The sequence below is a fragment of the Tamandua tetradactyla genome, chromosome 20 (genome assembly GCF_023851605.1).
Source record: "Tamandua tetradactyla isolate mTamTet1 chromosome 20, mTamTet1.pri, whole genome shotgun sequence".
Classification (NCBI taxonomy): Eukaryota; Metazoa; Chordata; class Mammalia; order Pilosa; family Myrmecophagidae; genus Tamandua; species Tamandua tetradactyla.
The window spans coordinates 40,527,741-40,555,320 of record NC_135346.1 but is presented as its reverse complement, the minus strand read 5'-3'; the positions used below and the strand labels follow the sequence as shown (position 1 = coordinate 40,555,320).

Here is a 27,580-nt window from a genome sequence, read left to right as displayed (position 1 = left end):
TTTTAAGAAAAGGTATTTATTATTTACACCACTGAAATAGTCCCATAAGAACAATATATGTTTATATATTGTTTATCTGAAAAGATCAGCTTCCTTTCAAGTACAAGAACTGTATAAAGCAACACTGTAAACATAAACAGTGGTCACATCACATATCTATAGTGCAGGCTTAAGGACCGCAAATATATATTTTTAATCTTATGGCTAGATATTTTCACTGAAACACAGTGTTTGCACGTAGACAAGGTATAGCTGGAACAGAAGAACTTTTGTTCAGGCTTTTTTAGGAATGAATCAGTATCATGTTCCACTGAAACATTTAGTGGGTTTATCTGCTTTTATGACAATGGTTTAGGCAGAAGTGCTTCTATTTAGCCACTAAAAAGAGACACACTCTTGTTCTTTAGTTTTATTCTTCAGTCTTATGGTTTCTATTTCCCATACTAATCTGTATCACAGTTGACATTTTCCAGTTTTACTCAAAGAACACTGACACACATACAGACCAAATTGAGACAGCTCAGAATTCAGAGATCTAAATAGTAGAGTACAGAGGAGAAATTGTGTGTATGACAGTGGGCTAAAAAAAAATCATGGTAATTTCAAGCATAAAAGTTTCCCTACTCAAAAGTTCTTTTATTCTTTTGGTTTTAAAGGGGAAAACACTAGTTTTCAAGATGGGTTTGATCTCAGATTTAGTGAGACAAAAACACGAGACAAAACACATGATATAACTTGTTTCCTAGATCACAAAATGACAGTGAGTATGCATTTTTCTCCTTTTTTTCTTTTTTTTTGTGGAAAAAAACTCAGTAATCAATACTGGAGAAAATACTTTTCAAGAGTAACAGTATATACACAGAGAGAAAAAAATGGATTTTTTCTTAGCATATTGCTATGATCTTCAAAAAATATAAAATTAAATTTACAAAAAACTGGAAGACCAAGATAAGCAGTGTGGCGTTTGCTTCAGTGTCCGGCACTATCATAATGATTTCTAGCATAAAAGCAAGAAGTTCATGGACCTCAAGTATCTTCAATAACTACCAGTATAATTTACTACTGTCCTTGCTTCTTTGAGAGATACCTGCAAGAAATGAAGTAATGATATTAAGGCTGTATCATGCTAAAACATAACAATCTAACTCTCCTCTCAAAGGAAAATAGTTTATCTTAAGGGTATAACCAAAGTTTTCAAGATGAGTAATAACTGTTAATGATCACTAACGCCTGCTGTTTGCTTGCGTGCCAAGCACTGATCTACATACATGTTTGAATTCATTTAGTCCTCACAACAGCTCTATGAGGAGTCCACTATTATAGATTATTCACATTTTCTATTATAAATTATTCATAACTTACTGGCACAAAGAGGTTAAGTAATTTGCTCAAGTTCATACAGCCAGAAAGTGGCAAAACTGAGATTCCACACAAGGCACTGTGGCTCTAGAGACTGTATGTTAGAACTATCTCTCCATACTGTCTTACTTGCAAATGTGGAAGAACATATTAGGTTAAGCACTATAATTCCTAAAAAACCTCACAATCCGTTCAAAGATCTTATTTTTCATGCATGACTTTTTTACTTTACTGAGGATAAGCAGAGATAAGATTGTGGGTCCAAGATGCTAAAAGACCATGAATAAGACTGCAAAAGATGAAATTTACTATGCAAACTTTTCTTTGTATTAGTTAATAGGAATCTAGCACTAAATTAAAACTTTATATCTCTATTGTTCACATTTATAAACTACTATTATCAGTGATGTGGAGTTCTTCATGTCAGGGACCTTGATAGTTCTGACGGTGCAACTTGCTCACTTTGTGGCATTGCATTAACAGGGATAAAATGAGATGGGGATAAAAATGCCTGCCTTAGCTTCCGAACAGGATTATTATGAAATTCATGTAAGAAGCTATATGTCAAAGAGATCTGAAAAGCCAAAAGCAGAATTTGAAAAGTCAAGGTATTATTACAAGAACAGTTTCTTTTGTGCTATACAAATAGAACTAGATTAAAATAAAACATTTCCAACTTTAATGAGCTAATTTCAACAAGTACCTGCAGTATATAATAATCCCTTTCACTTCTCCAGAGATTTACCTCATCTCAAAATCTTAACGTTTTATTTGCAATCTGAATATAGATTTGTGCACTGAGTTTGTGCATAGATTTCTGTTTAGAAAAAAGCATGGAAGATGGTAACAGTGGTTCTTTTTGAATAGGAAAACAATAAGTAACTATTTCCCTAGCAGAATAAAATTTTCTAGTTGTTCTGTCACCAAAATAAGATAGAGTAATTTTGAAAAATTTTCAGGTAATTTTTTAATGTATTTTATTTTATCCTGACATTGTTTTTCAGTTTATGAAACAAGAGACTGTATTCCCATAAGATGCATAAAAGAGTGACCTATGTAATGTCACAAAATAATATGTAGTGAAACAAATGTGTACCAGTCTTGAAAGTATTTTCTATTAAGAGTATAAAAGAGCATAAGAGATGTGGGTTAATGTACAAGCTAGAGGTTAAGACAAAAGGCAATAATGCTTTTAAGGGGGATGTCACTGGACTGAAAAATACTTTCAGAATTTATCCATTTAAATAAAAACTTAGAAGTTATGTGTATACTGGGGACATCAATTTTTTAAATATATTAAACTAGTTTAAGGAGGAAATCGATAAGTTACTTAGGACTTACCTTTCCCAATATTTGTGATTTAGCTCCAAGAAGTCATCTAATTTTGCTATTTCCTTGAGGTACTGAGTTAATTTTAAAAGTTCTTTGTCTTTATCTCGATTTAGGTGAGCTTTCATAAAAGGCCTTATCTATTAGGAGACAAACATCATTCAACGCATCACATTGCAATAAGGAAAACCTGACCAAATCTACAATAGCATTTAAATTAGAGCTAATGAGGTTAAACTATCAGCAAAGTGGTCAATACTAAAAATTACTTTTACATTAGCCTCTGTTTAATAAATTAACAATCATGGTATTATGTTTACAGAACAAATTAAAAGTTCTTCCACCATTTTTTACCTTTCATTACTCTTTTGAGTCTGAACTTTACAACACCAACTTACTTTCTCATAGCATGTGACCCCCTACGTGGCTACTCTACTTTGCAAAACTGCTTATCTGTTCCTCTGCTATCATTCCAGTCAATTCTTACTAATTAAATAATTTCATACACACCACTCCATTTGTAAAAAACTAATCCAAATTCAAGATGGGTCTTATGAGTGAAATAAATATTTACACTCATGAATTTCATTTCAGTATTTTTCTATGAAATTTTTATATAGCTGAGATATCATTATATAGCTGAGTTACGTAATATTTTCCTCACAACATTTTATTGTATTTTTCTTTACTATTGTTTCCATAAAAAATTGTTTTTTAATTATGCAAGTTTTCCCATAAAAAGAAGCAGTATTTCCAAAATTTTGAGGTTGCTATATATTTCATAATGAAAAGCATTAACTCAAAGTATAAATGTCAGGAAAGAGGGCTCAGGGATTGTAATCGGAAAAAGGCATCATTTCTTGACTTGGGATGAGGGATGTAGTTATATGTGTTATAGTTTTACACAAGTGTGACAGCAACCTCCACAGCTGTTAGTCAGCAGGGCTCTCAGGCTGGATTTTTTTTTTTCTGATGATGTTTTAGGAGAAACAGTAAAAGTCCTCAAAGTGAGCATGCAGAAGTTTGAGCAAGCACATTGTCCAACTGACTGAGGTTCCATTTTTAAACAGGTAAGCAGAGGCAGTGTTATTTCATAACAGCAGTTTTGAGAGTAGGGGATCAAGAAGATACTCTACAAGGCCTTGATTGCACCCTGGGGGTGGGAGTAAACAGACATCACCATTTAGTGAAATGAGTTTCTGCATCATCCTGGGCAATACTGCAATGTTTTGAAGTATTCCTTCTTCCAACTCCTAACGATTTTAAAGTTAACATTATAATTTTTAAATAATTACTATACGTATTCCTATATGTGATTCCATGTTTAAACAGCAGGAATCACATCAGAACTGAAAGGGAAAGTGCAGTTTCAATGACTGGTAAATAAGGTTTTCAGTCTAAAGTCTCACTAAATTACCTTTACATATAACCATTTTGGCTGTAAGCACTATTAGACAACAAAAAGTAAAATACTACAGTGATTCTGGAACTAAAAGTTAAACTAAACTCATCTAGGAAAAAAATCTGTTATTCATCTAATTGACTCCATTTGTATCAGTACAAATATTGCTTACAGTATGGCATGCAACATATATGATCATTACCTTGTTGTTCCATATCAAAGAAACACATTTTTTAGGAACTTAAAATAGTCTAGATTAGCTGAATTCCCCTATATCATTATCTCCTTAAATACGCAATAAAAATGAAGCTTTCAGAATATCAATTGATTTATCCAGGACACTCAAGTTCTTTTAGTTCAATACTACATTCATAACTCAGTGTCTTTCATATTATATTTCATCCTTAAGACTGGCAAACTTATTTTTATCAGAAATTAACTATTTTGAACTCTCTGTGAAATCTTTTATGAGATTTCTACTAAGTGCATTGTTAAACATGATAACAAAACCCAAAAGTATTTAAGAATATTTTTCAGTTTCATAACTGTTCTATGCCACTGTGGGCAGATCATTAATAAGTAGCTAAAAGGTTTTCAAAAGGAGACATGCAAGTGAATCACCTGCAGAACGCTGAGTTAGAATTTCTGGAGGTGAAAGCATATGTATTTTTAGAAATTCCTTTGATGACTGTACTAAGTACCCCTGGTTTAAAAAATCCCTGCTCTAAAGTAACTTGAAGAGCTACAAATTCATATGATCTTTCTCTGCATTGAAAGATGAGTAGGATCCAGATGTTAGCCGGGAAAATAAAGTGTCTTTTAAAAACACATGATTATATATCTGTTTAAAAAAAAAAAAGCTAAAGCTCTCCTCAAAAATTATTCCTTGACTAACATGACTTCATCTCTTTACCAGAACAGGTAATAACCATTAGTTTCATAGAAAATCATTTCACATCAATCACATTTTTTTCTCTAGGCTGAAGAATACATTTTGTACCTTATACCTGGGTGAACTATCTACTACAAAAGCACTTCTCCAAAGCCTCAAACAGAAACCATGTTCTGAAGAGGACCATGACCATCAGTCTATTCCGAGTACTCTTCTTTCAAGTCATACAGCTTTTATACTTGTGGCAATTGCCTATCTAAGTTAGCATTCTGCCCCTAAACTATCCTCATTCAACACCAAAGACCACCACATTAACAGTTTGCAAGGAAAGCCTCAAAAACGTACTTTCTTCAAGTTTTCTCCTAACCTTTTACAATTACCAAGAACCCCAGCTTGCTGGGAAAAGTTCAGGACTAAGAATAAAAAGATCTTAGTGTCAGGATTTCCAGTTCAAATGGAGACTCCTTTCCATTAGCACCATAATAAAGGGTGACCTTTTCTATCTCAATATTATGCCAATACGTAAGCAACAACCGGTATAAGAAATTTTAAGTTAAAAATTTCTCCCTTATGGGAGGGTGGGGCAGGATGGTGGGGCAGGATGGTGGGATAGGGATGTGTGGTATTTAGTTCATCCTTTAGAGTAGCCATAAATAGAGAGGAACTGTCTGGAACAATTGACTGGGGGACATCCGTGACCAGACACACACAGTATATCAGTGCCAAATGGGTAGAAGGGCCAAGATCACACCACAGAACTGTGAATAAAGCCTCCAAAACCCAGAGGCTGGGGCCCCTCCCCCATTGGCATGGCTGGCTCAGCTGGAAACACTTCCCCATGAGGAAAAAGAAGTGGTCTCTTCTGGCAGCAAGGGAGGGCAGCCCAGCCAAGCTCCAACTGCAGGTTTAATGAATAAATTTGGGCCTCTGAATACAAGCTTCAAACACAGATAAACCAAGAGCAAGTAGGAAAGGAATGCTGAGGTTTTTCCAGGCAGACAACACAGCAGGCAGGGTTGATGGGGGAAAAAAAATAAAACAAAGCAAAAAAAGAGAAGAAAAAAAAACAAGGCTTTTAGAGCTGCCCAGCTCAGAAAAGAACTAGGCCCCATGGCACAGAGAACCAGGTAGGTACCAACTCCAGCTCTTGACAGGGAAACCTTGAGAGCTGGGAACTGACTCTGAAAAGGGACTTTATTTTATTTTATTTTAACTCTTCTAAGTAGCTCATTAGAGAAAGCCTTGGCATTTTCAACTGTCAACCCTGATCCAGGCAAGGGTGGAATTAAAATTGATCTGAGAGACAAAGAAACAGGCAAGAGGAATAATGCCCGAAAGGGCTTATCTTCCCTAGGAAAAGGGGGCCGGGCCCAGCTCCAGTGGCAGCCCTCAACCAGAGAATACAGACCCCAGGGGCTAAGCCGTAAACCCACCTTCTACCTCAGTCTCTGTCTCAGCCATCCCCTGACAGCTGTAGGGTCAGCTCAGAATTAAAGTCACCTTACCACTTTATACCAATGAGGAGCTGCAGGCTGACAAGCACCACCTGCTGGGAATGATAGGAAAAGCACAAAGTAGAGAATTCTTCATAGGAATCTCTTACAACCTGCTGGGTCTCAGTCCCAGGGAAACTTGATAATAATTACACCTTCCTCCTTAGACTTGGGCCTGTCTTGTCTGGGAAAATCTGACTGGGGTAAATGATATCTGGAGAGCGCATTCTAAAAAAAAAAAAGATTCCATTTAGATAGAAAAGTAACTAGAAAAACAAGAGCTGAAAATTCTAAACAATTAAAAAGAAGCTTATGCTAGAGGTCTAGAATTAAGTTGAACTGAACACCAAAGAATGGATAGAGAAGGAAGCCGATCAACAAGAAAACCTTTGGTAAAAGAGTTAAAAAGACTTCCAAATAAACTAATCAAGGAAATCAGATACCAAAGCACCAACAAAAAACCAAGTCATACTAAGAAAAAGGAAGATAGGACCCAAAGAAACAAACACTTCAAATGAGATACAGGAGTTCAAACAACTAAGGTTTAATCAAACATGCTAAATCAAGTCAAAATTCAAATCAGTTAGCAAGTAAATGTACAAATTTTAAAAATGTTTTTGCATGAGAAAGAACAAATGAATGTCATTACTGCAGGGTACTGAAAAAGATAGATGGTAATTAATATTTTTAAATTTTACCTTATATGTTAGACTAAAGCAAAAAATGTTAGGTTAGTACAAAATTTATATTGTGACTAGTGCATTTCCTAATATAACTTATGTTTTTTGTTTTTTTTTTCAGTTTTGGAAAAATTTTATTGCATTTTGTTTCCATGTGGAAGCACTGACAGAACTGAAACGATGCAGCACGTTCACTTACTTTTCTGAAAAATCACACATGTCTAGATTAGCTTTCTCCCTTCCCAGGATTGGATTTAATAAACATTATCCCCTACCCCCACCCCCAAGCAAAAGCTAAAAAAAGGATGTTTGTGGCAACTGCTTAAAAAATAAAAACCAAATCAAGGTGTAAGAATTCACAGGCAGCTTAACCGAATACCATAAGTATATGGAACCTTGAGTAGGGCATGAGATTTTGTTGGTTTTTCCAGAGTGATGCCCCGATAAATCCCAGAGTGATTTGAACAGTGAATAAAAAAGTATTTGCAAAGTCCCCTTCAGGGAATGGTGAGAATGGGGGAAAATTCAACTTCCCCAAGTTGAATTCTTGATATTCTCACAAGCAGTGTGGACAATCAAAGCTATAGGCTGAGCCCCCAACCTCGGGGTTTGTTCATATGAAACTTAACCCCCCAAAGGATAGGTCAAGTCTACTTAAAATTAGGCCTAAGAGTCACTCCCAAGAGAACCTCTTTTGTTGTTCAGATGTGGTCTTTCTCTCCAGCCAACACAACAAAAAAAACTCACCACTCTCCCCATCTATGTGGGACAAGACTCTCAGGGGTGTGGACCTTCCTGGCAACATGGGACAGAAATCCTAGAATGAACTCAGACTCAGCATCAAGACACTGAGAAAAACCCTAGAATGAGCTGAGATTCAGCATCAAGGGATTGAGAGAACCTTCTCGACCAAAAGGGGGAAGACTGAAATGAGACAAATTAAGTATCAATGGCTGAGAGATTCCAGAGTCGAGAGGTTATCCTGGAGGTTATTCTTATGCATTAAATAGATATCACCTTGTTAGTCAAGATGTAGTGGAGAGGCTGGAGGGAACTGCCTGAAAATGTGGAGCTGTGTCCCAGTAGCCATGTTTCTTGAAGATGATTGTATAATGACATAGCTTTCACAATATGACTGTGTGATTATGAAAACCTTGTGCCTGATGCTTTTATCTACCTTATTAACAGACAAGTAAAACATATGGAATAAAGATGAATAATAGGGGGAACAAATGTTAAAATAAATTTAGAGTGAAATGTTGGTGATCAGTGAGGGGGAGGGGAAGGAGTAATGGTATGCATGAATTTTTATCTGTTTTCTTTTTATTTCTTTTTCTGAATAGATGCAAATGTTTCAAGAAATGATCATGATGAAAAAAAATTCAAATCAGTGAGTTGAGGGAATATACGGTGAAAGAGATAAAGGATATAAAGAAGACACTGTATTATAAAAGATTATATAAGATTCTACAAAGGCTCCATGCACTATGGTAACTTCCAGAAACCTATAACCTCCAGATGGGTTCCTGGACCAGGTAAGTCCTGAAATGCAGAGGGGCCAGCCTTTCTAGAACATCAACTAGTTCCATCCCCCTATCCAATATTACTGATAGCCCCTTCCAATATGAAAAAGTTAGAATGGCCATAGTCCAAATTCCCCCAAAGAGTGAGAGAAAGATCAAAGGTGATGTGGAATTCTACAGAGAAGGTAGTATTTAACAAATGACCATAAGTGCTGAATCAGTATATTGATACTTCTTTTAGTGTCCAGTACCTTAGAGCAGCTAGAAATAAAAACCTAAAATTGTGGAACTGTAACCCATACCAGTTGTATGGTATGAAATCTGTTCTACAACTAATTGTTACAATGTACTTTGGAATTTATTGCTTTTTCATATAGATATTATTTTTCACAAAAAAGAAAAAAGAGAGAAGGAAGAGTACAATAGAGAACATGAGATTTAACAAATGACTATAACTACTGCTGAATCAATATACTGATATTTCTTTGGTTCTCCAATGTTTTGGAGCAGCTAGAAGAAAAAAAATGAAAAAATCGTGGAACTGTAACACATACCAGACTTTAAAATCTGTTGTATACAACTACTTGTTAAAATGTACTTAGAAATTGTTGCTTTCTTGTATATGTTATTTTTCACAATTAAAAAAAAAATGACACTGGGCTACCATAAAGAAGAAATCGAAAGCTTGAAAACACAAATGGGAGAACTTATGGGAATGAAAGAAGACATGAAAACCAACAGATTTGAAGAGGGAGGCAGAAGAAAAGATTAGTGAACTAGAAGACAGGGCATCTGAACTCCTATACATAGAAGAAGAAATAGGGAAAAGAAAGGAAAAATATGAGCATGGTCTCAAGTAATTAAATGACAGAATAAAGCATGTGAATATATGTGTTATGGGTGTCCCAGAAGAAGACAAGAAGGGAAAGGGGACAGAAAGAAAAATTAAGGAAATAATCATTGAAAATTTCCCAACTCTTATGAAAGACATAAAATTACCGATCCAAAAAGCACAGCATCCCAAATAGAATAGGTACACATAGACCAACTTGAAGATACTTACTAATCAGACTGTCAAATGTCAAAGACAAAAAGAGAATTCTGAAAGCAGCAGGAGAAATGTGATCCGTCATATACACGGGAAGCTTCATAAGACTATATATGGATTTCTCAGGAGAAACTACATAGGCAAGAAGGCAGTGGTATAAGATTCTGAGAGAAAAAAAAAATCTGCTAACCAAGGACTCTATATCTGGCAAAACTGTTCTTCAAAACTGAGAGGGAGAGTTCAAAATAGTCTCAGAAACAGACATTGAGACAATTTGTGACTAAGAGATCAGCTCTACAAGAAATACAAGAGGGAGCATTACATGGAGATAGGAATAGAGAGGAGAGAGAGGTTTGGAGAAGAGTGTAGCAATGAGGACCATTCATAAGCATTAAAAGAAATAATAATAATAATAATAATAATAATAAGATAAGACATATAAAATCCAAAAGACAAACTGGTAGAAGAAAGTACTGCTTTTTCAGTAACATTAAATGCTAATGGGTTAAACTCCCCAATCAAAAAGAACACACTGGCAGAACAGATTTAAAAACCATCTATATGTTGTCTACAAGAGACCCACTGTAGACACAAGGACAAAAACAGATTGAAAGTGAAAGGTTGGAAAAAGATATTTCACACAAACAATCAAAACAGAGCGGGGTAGCATACCAATATCTGACAAATCAGACTTCAAATGTGAAACAATTAAAAGAGACAAAGGACACTATGTATTGATAAAAGGAACAATTCATCAAGAAGACAGAACAATCATAAACACTTATGTACCAAACTACTTGAGACACACACGGAAAACATTGAAGGGAGAGGAAGACACCGTACAATAAAAGTTGGAGACATTTCAATACAACACTCTCCTCAATGGATAGACCATCTAGACAGACAATCAATAAGGAAACAGAGATTTTGAATAATATGATAAATGAACTAGACTAAATAGACATTTACAGAACATTAATTCTAGAATAGCAGGACATACATTTTTCTCAAGTGCTCCTGGATCATTTTCTAAGACAGATCATATGTTAGGTCACAATGTAAGTATCAGCAAATTTAAAAAGATTAAAATTTTACAAAACACTATCTCAGATCACAATGGAATGAAGTTGGAAGTCAGTAACAGGCAGAAGTCTGGAAAAGTCATAAATAAATGGAAGCTAAGCAACACACTCTTAAACAACTAGTGGGTCAAGGAAGAAATTACAAGAGAAATCAGTAAATATCTCAAGGAAAATGAAAACACAACATACCAAAATTATGGGAAGCAACAAAGGTGGCGTGTGAGGAAAATTAATTGCCCTAAATCCCTACATTTAAAAAGAGAAAGGGCAAAAATTGAGGAATTAACTTTTCACCTGGAGGAACTAGACAAAGAATAGCAAACTACCCCAAACCCCACAGCAAACAAAAGTAAAGAAAAAACAAAGATTAGAGTAGAAATAAATGAAACTGAGAACATAAAAGCAACAAAGAAAATCAACAAAACCAGAAAATTCTTATAGAAAATCAATAAAATCAATGGACCCTTAGCTAGGCTGACAAAACAAAAAAAAGAAAGAAAAAAGAAAAAAAGGATGCAAATAAATAAAATCAGAAATATGAGAGGGGACATAACTACTGACCCCACAGAAACAAAGGAAATAATGAAAGGATACTATGAGCAACTACATGCTAATACACTAGACAACACAGACAAAATGGACAACACTCAAGAAAAGATAAATAATAACACTGACTCAAGAAGAAATAGACAATCTCAAAAAAACAATTACAAATAGAGAGAGTGAATCAGTCATCAAGAAGCTCCCAAAAAAGAAAAGTCCAGGACCAAATGGCTATACATGTGAATTCAACCAGCATTCAAGAAAGAGTTAGTACCAATTCCACTCAAACTCTTCAAAAAGTTGAAGGGGGAAAGCTACCTAACTGAAACCAACATCACCCTAATAACAAACCCAGACAAAGACACAAGAAAATTACAGAACAATCTCTTTAATGAATACAGATGTAAAAATCCTCAACAAAACACTCACAAATCAAATCCAGCAGCACGTTTTAAGAATTATACACCACGACAAGTAGGATTTATTCCAGGTATGCAAGGCTACGTCAACCAAGAAAATCAATTAATGTAATACACCACATAGTAAATCAAAGCAGAAAAATCATATAATCACCTCAACTGATGCAGGAAAGACTTTTGACAAAATTCAACATGCTTTCTTGATGAAAATACCTCAAAGGATAGGAATAGAAGGGAAATTCCTCAACATCATAAAGAGAATATATGAAAAACATACAGCTGACATCATCCTCAATCGGGAAAGACTGAAACCTTTCCCTCTGATATCAGGAGCAGGATAAGGATACCCACTGTCACCACTGTTATCTCAATATTGTGCTGGAAGTTCTACCCAGAGCAATTAGACATGAAAAAAAAAAGGCATTCAATTTGGGAAGGAATAAGTAAACTTTCACTGCTTGCTGATGACATAATAGCATATATCAAAAATCCTATTAACTACAGCACAGTTACTAAAGCTAATAAACGACTACAGCAAGGTGGTAAGGTACAGGATCAATATCCAAAAATCAGTAGTGTTTCTATGCACTAATAATGAGCAATCTGAGGAGGACAGCAAGAAAAAAATTCCATTTACAATAGCAACAAAAATAATCAAATATTCTGGAAATTTAACCTATACCACAAAAGACTTACAAGAAACTTCTAAAAGAAATCAAAGAAGACCTAAACAAATGGAAGGACATACTGTGTGCATGGATTAGAAGACTAAATACAGTTAAGATGTCAATTCTATCCAAATTGATTTATAGATTCAATGCAACACTAATTAAAATCCCAACAACCTACTTTGCAGAAACAGAAAAATAAATAACCAAATTTATTTGCAAGGCCAGGGTTCCCTGAATAGTTAAAAAATATCTTAAGAAAAATGAAGTGGGAAGTCTCACATTACCTGCCTTTAAAGCATATTACAAAGCTACAATGGTCAAAAAAGCCTGGTACTGGCATAAAATTAGATATACTGACCAATGGAATTGAATCAAGTATTCAGAAATAGACTCTCTCATCTATGGACAATTGATCTTTGATAAGGGAGTCAAGCCAACTCAACTGGGACAGTGCAGCCTCTTCAATAAATGGTGTTTAAGAGAACTGGACATTCATATCCAAAAGAATGAAAAAGGACCTGTATCTCACACCTTATATAAAAATTAACTCAAAATAGATCAAAGGCCAAAACATTAGTACTAAGACCATAAAATTTTTAGATGAAAATGTAGGAAAATATCTTTATAGATCTTGTTGATAGGAGGTGGCTTCTTAGACATTAAACCCAAAACACAACAATGAAAAAAGAAAGAGAAAAATAAGATCTCCTCCAAATTAAACTTTGTGCATCAAAGGATTTTGTCAGGAAAGCGAAAAGGTAGCCTACACAATGGGAGACAATATTTGGAAACCATATTTCAGATAAGGGTTTAATTGTGCTGAATATATAAAGAGATTATACAACTCAACAAGAAAAAGACAAACAACCCAATTAAAGAATGGGCAAAAGACATGGACAGACGTCTTTCAAAAGAGGAAACAGAAATGGCTCAAAAACATTTGAAAAGATGCTCAACCTCACTGGCTATTAAGGAAATGCAAATCAAAACCACACCCTCTAGAATGGCCATTACCAAAAAAAGACAGAAAACTACAAATGCTGGAAAGAGGCGCACTTTTGGTGGGAATGCAGAATGCTGCAACCACTCTGGAAGGCAGTTTGTCAGTTCCTCAGGAAGCTAAGTACAGAACTGCCATATGGTCCAGCAATCCCATGACTAGGTATATATTCAGAGGAATTGAAGGCAAGGACACAAGTTGACATCTGCACACTGATGTTTATAGCAGCTTTATTCACAACTACTAAGAGATGGAAACAATCCAAATGTTCATTAACGGACAAGTGGCTAAACATGCTGTGGTATATACTACAACGGAATATTACACAGCTGTAAGACAGAATAAAGTCATGAAGCATATAACAACGTGGTTGAGTCCTGAGGATATTACACTGTGAAATTAGCCAGAAATAAAAGGGTAAGTACTATAAGGTCTCAGTAATATGAACTAATATTAATGAGGTGAACTTTGAAAATTAAAGTTAAGAACATAGGTTATCAGGAGATACTAAGAGGATATAGATTGGGCATTTGATGCTGAAGGAGTTTAGAATGCTCAACAGGACTGATTATAAGATCCAGAATAGGTTAGCACAATACTATCTGATGGTAGCACAGTATTTAAAGTGTACTGACTGAAGCTGAGCATGAGTATGATTGAGGAAAGAGGGATGGGGGCATGTCTGACGTCAGAAGGAAACAGGATACAGACTGGGACAATGTAACTTAGTGATGTCTAGAGTGGACAATGACGGTGACTCAATGTACCAATATAAGAACGTTTTTGCATGAGGAAGAACAAATGAATATCAAGGGTGCAAGGTGTTGAAAATGAGATGGTATATGGGGAAAAAATTCAATCAATGCAAACAAAGGTCTCTAGTTACCAGCAACATTGTAATATGCTTCCACTGAATATGACAAAGGCAATAATATGCCAAAGCTAAATGTCAAGAAACAGAATAACGGGGAAGGGTATGGGATTCTCTGTGCAAGAAATGGAAATGCCCTCATATAGATTGTGGTGGTGAAGACATGGCTATGTGATTATACTGGGAACCATTGATTTTTCACTTAGGTTGGATTGCATGATGTTTGAATAAAACTTTAAAATGGAAAGAAAAACCCTTATTTATTTTATATTATAACCAGGATTAAATGTCACTATCATGTCTATGCACGTGACTCCATACTAAGATCGTTACTGGTCTAGGAACCAAGACACTTAGATTTGAACCCAAATTCTGTTATTAATCAATTACACACCTGATCCTAGACAAGTCATGAAGTTTCTGATTCTCAGATTGTTTCTATAGAGATAAGAAAGTAGACAAGAAGACTGAGTTTCTTTCTAAGTCTAGCATTTTATGATTCTAAATTCTCTGTTGCCCCGCATGAATTTTCAAAAACGTCTTCTTGGTTTCAGTTAAAAAAGAAAAGAAAAAAAAAGTACCTATAACTTACTGCCAGCTCTCCAGATAGCCAAAGCATCAGAAATTCCAAGATTTGTATCTCTAATAATATATATGATGATTTCACTTTTGATGCTAAAGTTCAGTAAGCCCATGTTGCTCCTCAGAACTAATTAAAAATAAAACACTTGGATGAGTTGGCTAATCAAAGACATTATCAACACAAAGAGGAGAGTGTTCAATTTTATTTGAGTTTTTCTAACACTAAAGCTTTTCTTGCCAGTTACCATAAGAATATGTTAGTTTCAAAGTTTTATGAAACTCCATCGGTCCTTAAGGTTCCATCACATCTTTCAGATTGCATAAGCATACAGAAAGCAAATTGTCTTACCTTTAGTCCATTCTGTGGGTTCATTAGAAAATTTCTTCCTATGTCATCAAACATAATGGTGTTTTTTTTGCTGTAAAACTCTGAAAACTTTCCCCATATTACACCAAGAGGTTTTACCTTAGAATAAAATGTAGGTTTAATTCAAAATTTATCAACAGTTCATCCTTTCTTAAAAAGGCAGAAATACTGCAAAACTATGTTAGTATGGTTTTTCCTATAAGACGGTGATAGCTGGCAGGTGCTGTGTGAACCTATTATAAATGATTTGCAATAAATACACTTTAAACAACTATACATCTCATGAGGTTAACTCTGGAAGGGTTTGCTCATATTTAAATGAATAAGATTTCCCGTAATTTTACATGAAGATTCCAGGTCAAATGAAGAGTAACTAATTTTAAAAGTAAGGATTGAAAGTAAATTTTTAAATGGTTGCTATGTAGTCCATGACTTCCTGTGCTAAAACATACACCCACAGAGCTTTTAACAGTCACACGGGGTCTGTTTTCAAAACTAGAAAGCCCGAAGGGACGGACAATGTACTTGGCTCTTTTACTTTAAATATTTTGCATAGGAAAGACGACTTTGTCTTTAATTCAGTTGCACAGAGGTATACTTTCTAGGGCAACTGACTGCTTAATTTGTAAATTAACTAAATCCTTAAACTGCTGCTTCAAAAATTTAATTTTGAAAATATTCATATTTCTTGGTATTTGCATCAAATTTCTGGAAGACCATAAAAGAAATAACAGTGATTGCCCATAAGGAAGAGAATAAGTGAATGTATTATATATATTCAAAATATTTTTAAAATAAACTAATTTTTAGAAGAAAATGAGTTTTTAGAAGGTGGGACTTTCATTTATTAAATGATAATAAATAAATGGTGACAAAGCCTTCTTTATGAATTTCTACTGGCTTCCTTAAAAAAATGTTAAGTTTTCTTTTTCTTCTTTAGTGACTTAATATGGAGAATCTCTTTTTACCCCCTAGTTTCCTATGCACTGCAAAGAATACAATTGAAAAATTTTAATTTTGCTAAAATGTTATTTACCTGAATTTGTTTTCACTATTTATTTACTATTGAAACAAACCCCCCAAACACCTGAAGATAAATTCTATGTTCTCTTAAATAGTGCTGCAATGCTGTAAGTAGGACAAGCACCATTTCTTCCCCCATACATGAACTACCTTGTTCTTAGTATAAAAATAATACTACTAACTACAGAAAAAGGTGAAAATATAGAGAAGCCCAAATGAAAATTTTATATCACCTATAATCTAGAACACCAAGGATAGCAACTAGATATTCTGATATATTCATCTCCAGTCTTTCATAAACAGCAGCAGCCTCATGTATGTCCTTTGTTAAGCTAAGAAGACTGAATCAAATAAACTTTAAGAATTATTTTCTAACATTTCAAATGCTGCCGTCTAAGATTCTTTCACTTTAATCATATTATCATTAAAAAATTCAGTATCATTATATCTTCTACCACATCAAAAGATAAGATGATTTGCCATTACATGTAATTCCTTATTACTGGATATTAAGGATTATTTTTATTCCTCTAATTTTTCTATTATAAACACTGCAATATTAAGATTTTCTAAACCTACTTTTATCATTTAGTTTGTTAATGGACCACTTAAAAAAAAATTGTACTAAAAAAAATCATTTTCCCATGGTTTACATGGTATTTCCTTTACTGAACAAGTACCCACGCATTTAAACCACTCAATTTATGACCATTTAATACTCTCTCCCATAAGTTTTCCTATCTATACTACGTTCTCTCTAATTTCTATTAATTTGTGTGCTTTCAGAAGACCTGGAACACATCCGATTCGTTTATTCTCAACAGTGCCCATGACAGGGCCATGCAGATATTAGATGCTCAGTAATATGACTAGTTGCCTAATAAGTAAATAAAGAGAAGAACCCTCATCGTTTAAGGCCAACCCTTTTGACTGATGGTTCTTACTGCTCTTATCTAGGGCTATCCGAACAGCACTAAAAGGACGTAGATCAAGTTTTGTTTTTATTAGTTTCATTTAAGTCAGGGTTAGTACATATTGATTTGCTTTTACCACATTCCTTGAAGATATTTGGAATTTTTCTCACCTGCTGCATCTTTAGCAACACAGTGCTACCATCATTATGAAAAAATTGTCTGTGACCACTAATTCTTTTCTTGACATCCTGACTCAAGGGCCTTAGTTTTATCATTAAAATTTGGATCTTTTACCCTTAAATACATTTTCCTATGTCACAGCTCAACTGCCACATTACAATCCAAACAGTTAATTTCTAAGCTTTTTCTGTAGTTTCTTCCATCAGTGTTTATACACAGTAAAGTTATATAAAAAGTACAGTAGAACAAAAGCCTTGAAACAGAAGTAAAGTGATTTCTTACGTCTATTAATCCTCTCCTTGGAGTATGCACTGTTATCATAGCAGCACTGTCCAACATGAAAGTAATCTTATAGTTTGCATTTGTGCTTACTCCCAGTTCCTATAAACACAAATATGCATGTGGTTAAAATACTATGGAAAACCCTAGGTTTTCTTAAGAATTTAGCTGCCATTTCCCATAATGCCAACTTTCTATCCTATCAGCTACATCTTTCTAAATATCTAGCAAGTATTTTAGTCTCACTTAGCAAAGCCAATGAATGTCAGTCCAAGGAAAATAAACTAGAAAGAGGTTGCTTCCTACTTTACATCATCCCTCTAAGTATTACACATCAGATCAAAAGAAAAAAACAGTATTGCTGTAAAATGGGGGAAAAGGGGAAAAGGAGAAGCTTTCTAGCACTTTTAACTGAAAAGACTTAAGTATTCAAAACAAATACATTAAGCAATCTTTAAATACACCTCTACTCCTGATATTGGGATTTATTTATCTCCTAACAGCCCTCCGAATGAGAATGAAATTAATTCAATTCTTAGAACTTCTAACAAAGACAAATGTAAAATCATAATATTTTAAAATTATTTTTTAATACTTACTTTCATTTTGGCTTCAATCCACTTCATATTTGTTGCAGCTAAAACAGAATAATACAATACATACGAAAAACTTGAATATCATGTAAAAAATCTTTGCTTTGTATAAATAATTTAATTTTCTAAGCAAGACTAAAAATTTCAATGGACAAATAACATTCCCTAGCATACTAGTGGTAATTTTCTTTAAAATATTTATAAAAATACATTTATTTTAGTGTCTTTAAGAAAGAATAAAATTTAAGCTTTTGTCTGTAAGATATTGATAACCAATGCTCAATAGAACTTTGAACCTAGGAAATTTATAAATCAAGACTCAAATTCCCTTTTTGAAATAGTCTTGCCACTATTCTTATCAATTCCAAACTTAAACTTAAATTTAGGATGCCTGGATCTCAACTTTCTTCCATATTTTTGCTTCTAGGTACTGAATGCCCAGATACTTATAGTATGACAATATAAGCATATTAATGTTATACATCAAAAGTTAATGTTGAAACAGAAAGTACATTAAATGTTACTGGGGACTAAGGGAAGGGGAACTAGAGAGTTACAGCTTACTGAGTAAAGAGTTTTTGCTTTGCAAGATGAAAATGTTTCAGCAATGGAAGCGGTGATGATTTAAAAGGAATTAATGCCACTGAATTGTACACTTAAAAATAGTCAAAATAGCAAATTTTATATTTTATATATATGTTACCACAATTAAAAAAAATTAAGCATCTAAAAACAGTTAATGTTGAAAACTAGCTAGGTCAAAAGGAAATTAACACTGTGAGGCTCAACAAACTCAGTGCTCATTGAGTCAAGATTTCTTTAACAAGAAGTCTGAGACAACTAAATTCATAAACTGTATGTATGTTAAGTTTCTGCTCATTGTCAGACATTAACTAATTTTGGGATCACTGATAGCTCTCCTCAGCTTTCTGCACTCCCCTAGTCCCAGGTTACTGCATTAACCATACATAGGTATATTACCAAGCAAACTGTTTTAAAAAGGATGTAGAAGCTCAATTACTTAAAATATGCATTTTTTTTACCACAAAAGATGTACCTGAGTTCTCAAAATAAAAATCATCAATACATACACATAAAAAACAAAAGAACCACACCTTACATGCGAAAATGGTCATGCTACAATTTTAAGAGATTGGTATATGCACAATGAAAAATTCATGATAGGGAAAAACAATTTTTTTTAAAACTCAGTGTCTATTTTTTGTTTATAATTCCCAGATGAAAACCAAAAACACACCCAGCTAAAAAAAAAAAAAGCAGTTTCTAATTATTAAGTAACTAAATTATTATATTTCAGACATGGAACTAGGTGCTGTACTGATATTGATACTTAGAACTCCTCTGAAATATAGGCTTAATTACCTTCATTTCTCAGATGAAAAAACTAAGATTCAGAGCGATTAGGAGACCTGTGCAGTGTCACATATTATTAAAACCCTAGGTCCAAAGTGAAGTGCCCTTTTTAATATACTACCATGAAATAATACAATACATAAAAATAAAATTTTAAATATATTTTAGAAAGATGTCTAGATTTCAAAATCTACTTTAATGGCATTTAGAGGATAAAGTTTAGCTCAAATGTCATCTCAGATGTCAAAGTTGCTGAACAAAACTTTGCTTCCCAAGAAGCTTTGTCCCCTATCTTACTAAGTCCAGAAACTGTCATATTTTAACCCTATGTCTTTAATATTAAAGGTAATAGGTTTAAACTAATATTGACACTGAACAATGGAATTACTCGGATTATAAGGAAAAGTACACAGGAAATTTACATATTGCAATAACAACTATGTGGCTTTCTCATTAAAGACCTAATACAATTAAATACAATGTCCCTTAATTGATGGGATTTTATTTATTACACAATAAGGTTAGCAGTCCTCTGCTTATGACATTGCCAAAGGACAACTTATAATATTTGAGGGAAGGATGTAAATCCACACACTGCTTCTTTTTTCAAAAAAGTCATGCTACCAAAAAATGTCAGTTGAACTAAACATAAACAGTCTGTTTAATAATGCTCCAATTTACTTTCTGAAGCAAACTCAGTATTTTATCACAGACTTGTAAGTTCTTAGACTAGCCGAGTGACTGCAACTCGAGTAATACAGCTTTAATCTATATATTAATTTTTTCTTAAGTAAATTCATAATGCCTTTATTTCTGAAAAACTACAACACTGATTTTTTTAAACATATCCTTCTCCAAGTGTTTTGAAATTGGAGTGAGGAAGAAAAGAAAAGGCAATGATATCCTGAAGTGTCGAGAATTCTACAGTAAAGACCCAAAAGAAAAATTCCTAATCAGTGTAAGGTGAAAATAAAGCCATTTTTATTCAGACACCATAAACTACTCTCTTTTTATACTTAATTATCTTAGTGCTATATGGCAAATTGTATATGTTTATATTGTGATTCAAGAAAAAGAAATGTTTCATCAGAAATTTGCTAAAGCACAAAAAAATGAAGAATGTATCATCTTAAACAAAGGTTATTTTAAGACATGTTTCATAAAGCAAATAATATAAGGAACAACCTTACTTCCAAAGAAATCTAAACAAAAAAACTAGAGCTTACACCAAATAACAATGTCATAATCCTCATATGCAGATGTTAGGAATTCATGAAGATATGGCCGCATTAATTCTACCCCAGTCTCTGCACAAGACCTATGGTCTAAAAGAAAGTCAATCAAATAAATGATCATTAGTTTATTATCCCAGAGAAGTACCTAATTATCAATGAACCTTATGAAATGTAACATAAATACTCAATTGCAAAGTACTTCAGATTACATTGGTTGACAAAGAGATAGCTTTCAATGCACACAATTTAATATCCTTGAGATCTAATTTTAATTGATTAGTTTTGTTCAATTTACAAACAGCAATACCTAGAAACAGGCTTATAGAGTAACTCAGACTTTTTTTCTCATCAAATCAATAAAGTATAGATGTTATTTTATGATCATGAAAAATAAATCAGGGCCAACTGTATGCATTTTTTTACCATTCCCTTCCTAAGTGTAAAAACACCTCACCGAAATGACAGGCTCAATTAATTTAATAATTAAATTTTAAAAAGTAAGTGTACATTAACATATGACTTATGTTCAAAGTTTATGATTATAGGTAAGTAAGCTCATTCTAAATTCAGGACTTAACCAGTCATTACTTGGAAATTTTATAGCATGAAATAAACAACTTTCTTTTTGAGTGACATGAGAAATTTTAAATTCAAGAACTTGCCTTGAATATAATTCAACAGAAAACCCAGGATAAAATACCTAAAATTATTTTTAAACATTTCCCTTGGAAATTTAAGTGTTAATCAATAGGGAATTACTTAGTTAAATTATAATGCTTCTATAACCTACAACACTGTGTTGTCAAAAGTATATATATATATATATATATACACACACACACACACACACTGCTGAAGAATACTTAATGACTGAGAAGATGTTCAATATAGCATTAAACAAAAGGAAAAAAAAACAGACACATTCAAACACATTCTGGAAGATACACATCCAAATAATTGAGATTAGATGGCTTCTTTTGTTGCTTATCTGTATTTTCTACAATGCATGATTTACTTTTTTTTTCACATGGGCAGGCAACGAGACTCAAATCTGGGTCTCTTGCATGGCAAGCAAGAACTCTGCCTGCTAAGCCACTGTGGCCTGCCCCATGACTTACTTTTGTAATAATAAGAAAAGATGTCACAATATTTCATGTGAATTCTGAGTTCCTGGGAAAAAAGTAAACAAAAGAAAAAAAAAGGTTGTTTTGGGGAACAGAAGATGAAGAGCATTATCAGCAGACCTACCAAATAATGTATAATCAACATCTAAAACCAAAAGCTTTTTCCCTTCCCTGGGAGGATTCAAAATTTCCACTTTGTATTCCTTAACTCTGCGTGAAATCTTCAGAAGGTTTTCTTCCCTAATGGAAAAAAGTAAAATCAGATGAAACATTCACCTTTTGTCACATTAAAACATATTTCCTTCAAAAGCAGAGAGCACTCACCTATTTTCAACTTCAACTACTTCATCTTCAATATCAAAGTCGTTGACAACATCATCATTGTCAGGTGGTGGACCTAAGACATCTTCCTATTAAGGCGAAAAAAAAGTTTTGTTTTATCGTATTATATTAAACATAAATATATGCATAGCATAAAAATCAAGCGAGAGGTACAATCTGAGCACAAGACTCTTTCAAGCACATACTGTGGAAAATTTTCCACAATTACTAATTTGTTACATGTCCACTGGGCAGATTTACCATGTTAAATTTGACCATTTGAGCTACTTTTCTTCTTACAGCTGACTATTTACTACAAAGTTCCCAATATTTGTTTTCTAAGACTTAATACCACATTCACTCTGCTGCTTTTATTTTTCATTGACTACTAGACTGACAATCTGACCATAATTAAACTATGATACAACAGTGTATAAATCATAATCTCTTCAAAGTGACAAATGGTATGGTAACAAAAGTAAACATTTACCAAGCTCTCCTCACGAGTTCCCATCATCATGATTTTAGTATTTGGTTTCAGTTTGAGAGCTCCAAGCTTAACATCATTTTCTGCAGGTTTGCCTACAATACAAGCAAATGACTGTTTTCTCACTAAAGTTCAGATGCTAGTTTCACTATTCCATTATACAAAACCCTAACATTAAAATGCTTGGTACAGATTCCATAGCAATTCTTTTTTTCTCCTTATATTAACAAATTATTACTGCTGAATTAGTCATATCTAAGACAGCGAAAAGTAACAACTAATACAAGGGTTATCCGCTCCCCGACTCCATCCTAGAGGAACACCTTTAATCAACTAACTAAACAAAATAAATTCATGTTTTTTTGTTGTTCTTCAAGATGAAGATAGCCCGTTTCCAAAAGCCCTGAAAACTGAGTCCCTAAGAAAAAAACTGAGGATTTACTGTTACTGAAAACTCACCCTTCAAGAATATGACAAATAAAATATCATGAAAGTCTCTTTTAGACTGGATTTGAACACTGCTTATCGTTTGTAAATATCATCATTACTTTCACACAGAAAAGATAATTTAGGAAGAGTAAAAGCTCATGCTGTAATGAAAAGGCTATGCTAGATGGTAAATATAAGAAAATAAAATTGCACTCAATTTCATCTGAGACTTGTCAAAGGCTTAACAAGTGAACACCAACTATCAGAGGAGTCAAACGTAACCTTAATACTAACGATATTTTCAAGGAATATTAATATTCTTATGCTTATTTAATATTCTCATAAAATATTCTTAATTTTAATATTATATATTCTTAGCTTTAATATTCTTAGTCCTATTTAATATTCTTTTTATTGCTAAAACAATTTTAGGAATAGACCTCTCAAAGAAATCTCCAGGGGAAGGATTTATTAAAGGAAACAAGAAATTATAGCAAATATAAATATTCATGAATATATCAGTGAAAAAACTGGGAAGTGGGACGAGAATTACCTTTAACTTTGAGTCCAAGTAACTTTTGGCGTTCTGGCAGCACTCCCGTAAGGGTCTTGAGAAACTGTTTAAGATCTAGCACAGTATCGTCTTCTGAAAGCGTAGTCACTGAATATTCCTGACCACCCCATTTTATGATGAGAGGAAGAGCCATACTTTAACATATGATGAGAGAGCTCTCAATCAGGAAGAAACCTAAAAAGGAAGGCATATACAAATAAATACATCAAATGCAAAACCTTAAATTTCACCAGCACCTGCCACCTGAGTTGAATTTTACAATTTTATGTAGAGAAACAGGATTTTCTCTTTACAGGAGTGCTACTAGAATGCCAAAAGTCATCAGGACTCAAAGTTAAAGGCATTCCCCAACTTCCCAATATGTGGACGAAAGTTACTTCCTAATACTCTATCAGATTCTCTCTGTTCTACTGGAAAGGTGCAATAAGCCACCAATTTCTCAGTTCTATTAGATCAGCTATACGCTACAGGAAAGTTCAAAAACAGTGTTCATTTGGCACTTGAGAGATAGTGCAGAAAGGTCTTTAAGTGCACAGACTCTGAAGCTAGTCTACCTGGGCTCAGATCCCCGCTCTCCCATTAATTAGCTATTGGATCTAGGGAAGTTACTTGACACCCTAGTGCTGTTTCCTTGTCTACAAAAAAAAATTTTTCTTAGGAGAATTAAATTAATTGGTATTTATAAATCACATAGTAACTGGCACATAGTAAACACTATAAAATACTGGTTCAATTTTTTTGCTGTTTTTTTTTATTTAAGAAAACAAACAATACACTTAGAACCACAAACAATGGATATTTTAACTTAACCATAGGCATATTTAAACAAAGTACTCTGGTTAAATTTAAAAAAATAAAATTAAAAGAAAACTAATTATGTTCTGTGGTTAACAGTAAATAGCCATCATTTGTTTCATATTTTATGAATTGCATAGCTTTTACACAACCTCATTTAATCCTCTCAATAAATCTGTGAGATAAGTTTTCCCTTTTACAATTAAAGAAATGAGTTCAGAGAGGCTATGTAATCTGCTCATGGGCACACAGCTAGTAAAAGAAACAGGTCTTCTAACTAAATCTCATGTTTCTTCACCCACACCACAACTATCTCTCTTGGATTGGACCTACAGGAATTAAGGCATCAAAGGTTAGTAAATACAAAACTCACAGTCCTACAGATTTAAGCATACAAAGATTATATAGCAACTGCTCCTCTTAGCAATACAATGGAGGTCTCTTCCTCCAAAAAGTTTTCTACCAATTTCCATAAGCTTGTTCTCTCTCAGGTTGGAGAAATGGATTTTCTAATCTCGAAGTATTGGCATTTCCAAATGCTTTAATTTAGTTAATGAAGCACTCTTCACGTATTATAACCATTTGCAAAAGAGCAAATTTTGACTCTCAATATGCAAAAATATTTGGCAATTTATCTTCAACGTGTCCCTTTAGAAGAAGGCACACAAATTCATTTATATTAACTCACTTATGTTTAAAATCTGCTATGGAAATTCAAAGGAATTGTGGTAATTTAGAGCAATGTATTCCATTTCACAGAATACACAGAATACACTGCTCTAGCAAATGTTATGATCTTCAATAACAAGCCATATGAACCTTCTGAGTCAGAGTGGAATATGGTTTACTTTTTTTTTTTTAAGAGGTAGGAATAAAAATGATAATTTCTAGGAGCTAGGAATGCAGCACTAATACAGCATATTGTGCGATGAGTACAACAGAGTTTAAAGAGCACCTAAGTCATTTCACCTCTAGGCCAGCAATTCTCAAAATGTGGGCCACGTGGGCAGGCCACGGTGGCTCAGCAGGTAAGAATGCTTGCCTGCCAAGCCCGAGTACCCGGGTTCGATTCCCGGTGCCTGCCCACATAAAGAAAAAAAAAAAAGTGGACCAGGAGCATTGATGTGACCTGGGAACTTGCTAAAAATATAACTGGGGATGGGGGGACAGGACCTATAATTTGTATTTTAACAAGCCCTATAGATGATTCTGATGCATGTTCAAGTTTGAGAGATATGACTCTAGGCTCTTCAGTTTTCTCAGCATTATAAAAGAAAAGGTGCCAGATGGCATGGAATCTATATGCTTGGTTAAGCAGTATACAAATATTATAAATCATTTATACCACAAGTGGACATTTTAAACCGGTAACTGATTGCAAGGACCAATCATAACAAAACAAACCTTTTAAATGCCTTTTTCAAAAAGTCACTGACCTCATTTCTTCAATAGTCGGACCATTTACACCAACGGAGCAGCACAAGACAAATGTTATGTCATTTTATGTTGTCTTCACATTTAACGTTCTTCCTCACTATTCTAGTATTTTGTGTCATTTTGAACATCAGACTTACAAACTTAAAAAAAATGATTTGCAAGGTGGGGGCAACCAAACTTAAATAAGTAAACCACCCAGGCTTACTTCTTACGGGAGCACATCTTTATGGTAAAGCTAGAGTCAAGAAACAGCCGTTTACGTTCCAGTTCCTCTTCAAAGTCACACGTAACGACTTTGCCTAGTCAATTCCTACCTCTTCTCATCCCCAAGATGAGGATATTAATATTTACTTGACAAGAACTAGTGGGAGGCTTGAAATAACAGGTTTGACAGCCCTTTATAAACTGTAAAGAGCTATACGAATGGAGGTGGTAGAATGAGAGCATGCTAAACAACTTAATTTTCAGAATCCTAAATTAACAACCATTGTTCTCATTTTACAGACCAGAAAACTGAAAAGGAAGTTAAATAAGATGCCCAAGATCACAGAAATAGAACGTAGCAGAGGAAGAAATTTGACCGTAATAGCAGAAAAAGGAACATCTTAGGAAACGACGGGAAGGAGTCTCCTTTTCCAAAAGCCTAGTAAAAGCTAACTGTAAAGTACTGTCAACTCCTGGCCAGGAGAGCACAGAAGCAGCAACTGCGGGGTGGTACAGTCGCAAGAGTTGTGCAAACTGAGGAGGAGCACGAGGAAGCGTCAGAAGGCAGGTAGAGACCCCAGGAGTACAGAGAGCATGGATACCTCCAACAGGGTGAAGAGATGGAGAAACCCGAGAAGTGAAAGAAATAAAGTCTTGTGACACAGAATCTATGGGAGGGCGGGAAGCCCCCGACACAAGCGAGAAGCCCGGATGCGAGGGCGGCAGCCCCACGACGAGCTGGCCGTGCCAGCCGTCTGGGTGACGGACTAAAGCAAACGCGGCCCGGGGCACCCAGAATCGGACCCCAGTCTGCCGGGACACGCCACAGCTGGGGCCACACAGCGAAAGGAGTAGCTCCCCAGCCCCAACAGCGCCTCAAGAGCAGCGCGCCGGGGTACCTCGGTCCCCTCACCTGGAGCGCGGCAGAATCGGCCGCAGAGGACGCAGGAACCGGCCGCAGCGGAATTGAAGGCGACCGGAAGTGAAGAACGGGGACCGGAACCGGCTAAGACGAACCGGAAGTTAGTGGTTGGAGAGAGAAACCGCTGGACCGTGGAATGCAAGGGCGGTTCCCTTGTTTTTGTTTGGGTGCTAATCCAAGATAGTTTCTGCTTCTGGGATCTCCACGACGATAAATAGGAAGCCAGACTTTTCCAGGATGTGACCGCTGTGTAGCTGCCGGCAATACCGGAGGGACCGTTGGACCGCGCCGACTCGGCGCCTGCGCCTGCTATTCTTCGGGGGCTGAGAGAGGCGGGTGCTTGGTGGTAGTGACGTTTTATGTATTGTTTCGCCGAAATTCGAGCCGTTTCAGGCGTGGTCCGTTGGCTTCTCCAGGTGTTCTGAGAT

The 27,580-nt window shown here is 34.7% G+C and overlaps 1 protein-coding gene across 1 annotated transcript; it reads right to left on the bottom strand.

Moving 5' to 3' along the window:
- Positions 1 to 27,502, bottom strand: UBLCP1 (ubiquitin like domain containing CTD phosphatase 1). Its single transcript, XM_077137559.1, has 11 exons — positions 27,144 to 27,502; positions 23,774 to 23,968; positions 22,795 to 22,886; positions 22,308 to 22,393; positions 22,108 to 22,223; positions 20,851 to 20,949; positions 18,257 to 18,294; positions 17,661 to 17,759; positions 15,244 to 15,360; positions 2,701 to 2,828; positions 1 to 1,087 (listed from the first exon to the last, which is right to left on the bottom strand). Exons 2-11 carry the CDS (start codon positions 23,925 to 23,927, stop codon positions 1,060 to 1,062), a joined length of 957 nt encoding a protein of 318 aa, XP_076993674.1. The 5' UTR covers positions 23,928 to 23,968; positions 27,144 to 27,502; the 3' UTR covers positions 1 to 1,059.
- Positions 27,503 to 27,580: the final 78 nt, after the last annotated feature.

What these genes read in the sequence shown, in the direction of transcription:
- UBLCP1 (XM_077137559.1), bottom strand. Translation starts at nt 23,927, where the DNA reads ATGGCTCTTCCTCTCATCATAAAATGGGGTGGTCAGGAATATTCAGTG. An exon ending in ACTTGGACTCAAAGTTAAAG is followed by an intron (nt 22,887 to 23,773) that starts GTAATTCTCGTC and finishes CTTGTATTGTAG; the next exon opens with GCAAACCTGCAGAAAATGAT. An exon ending in GGATTGAAGCCAAAATGAAA is followed by an intron (nt 17,760 to 18,256) that starts GTAAGTATTAAA and finishes TTGTGTTTATAG; the next exon opens with GAACTGGGAGTAAGCACAAA.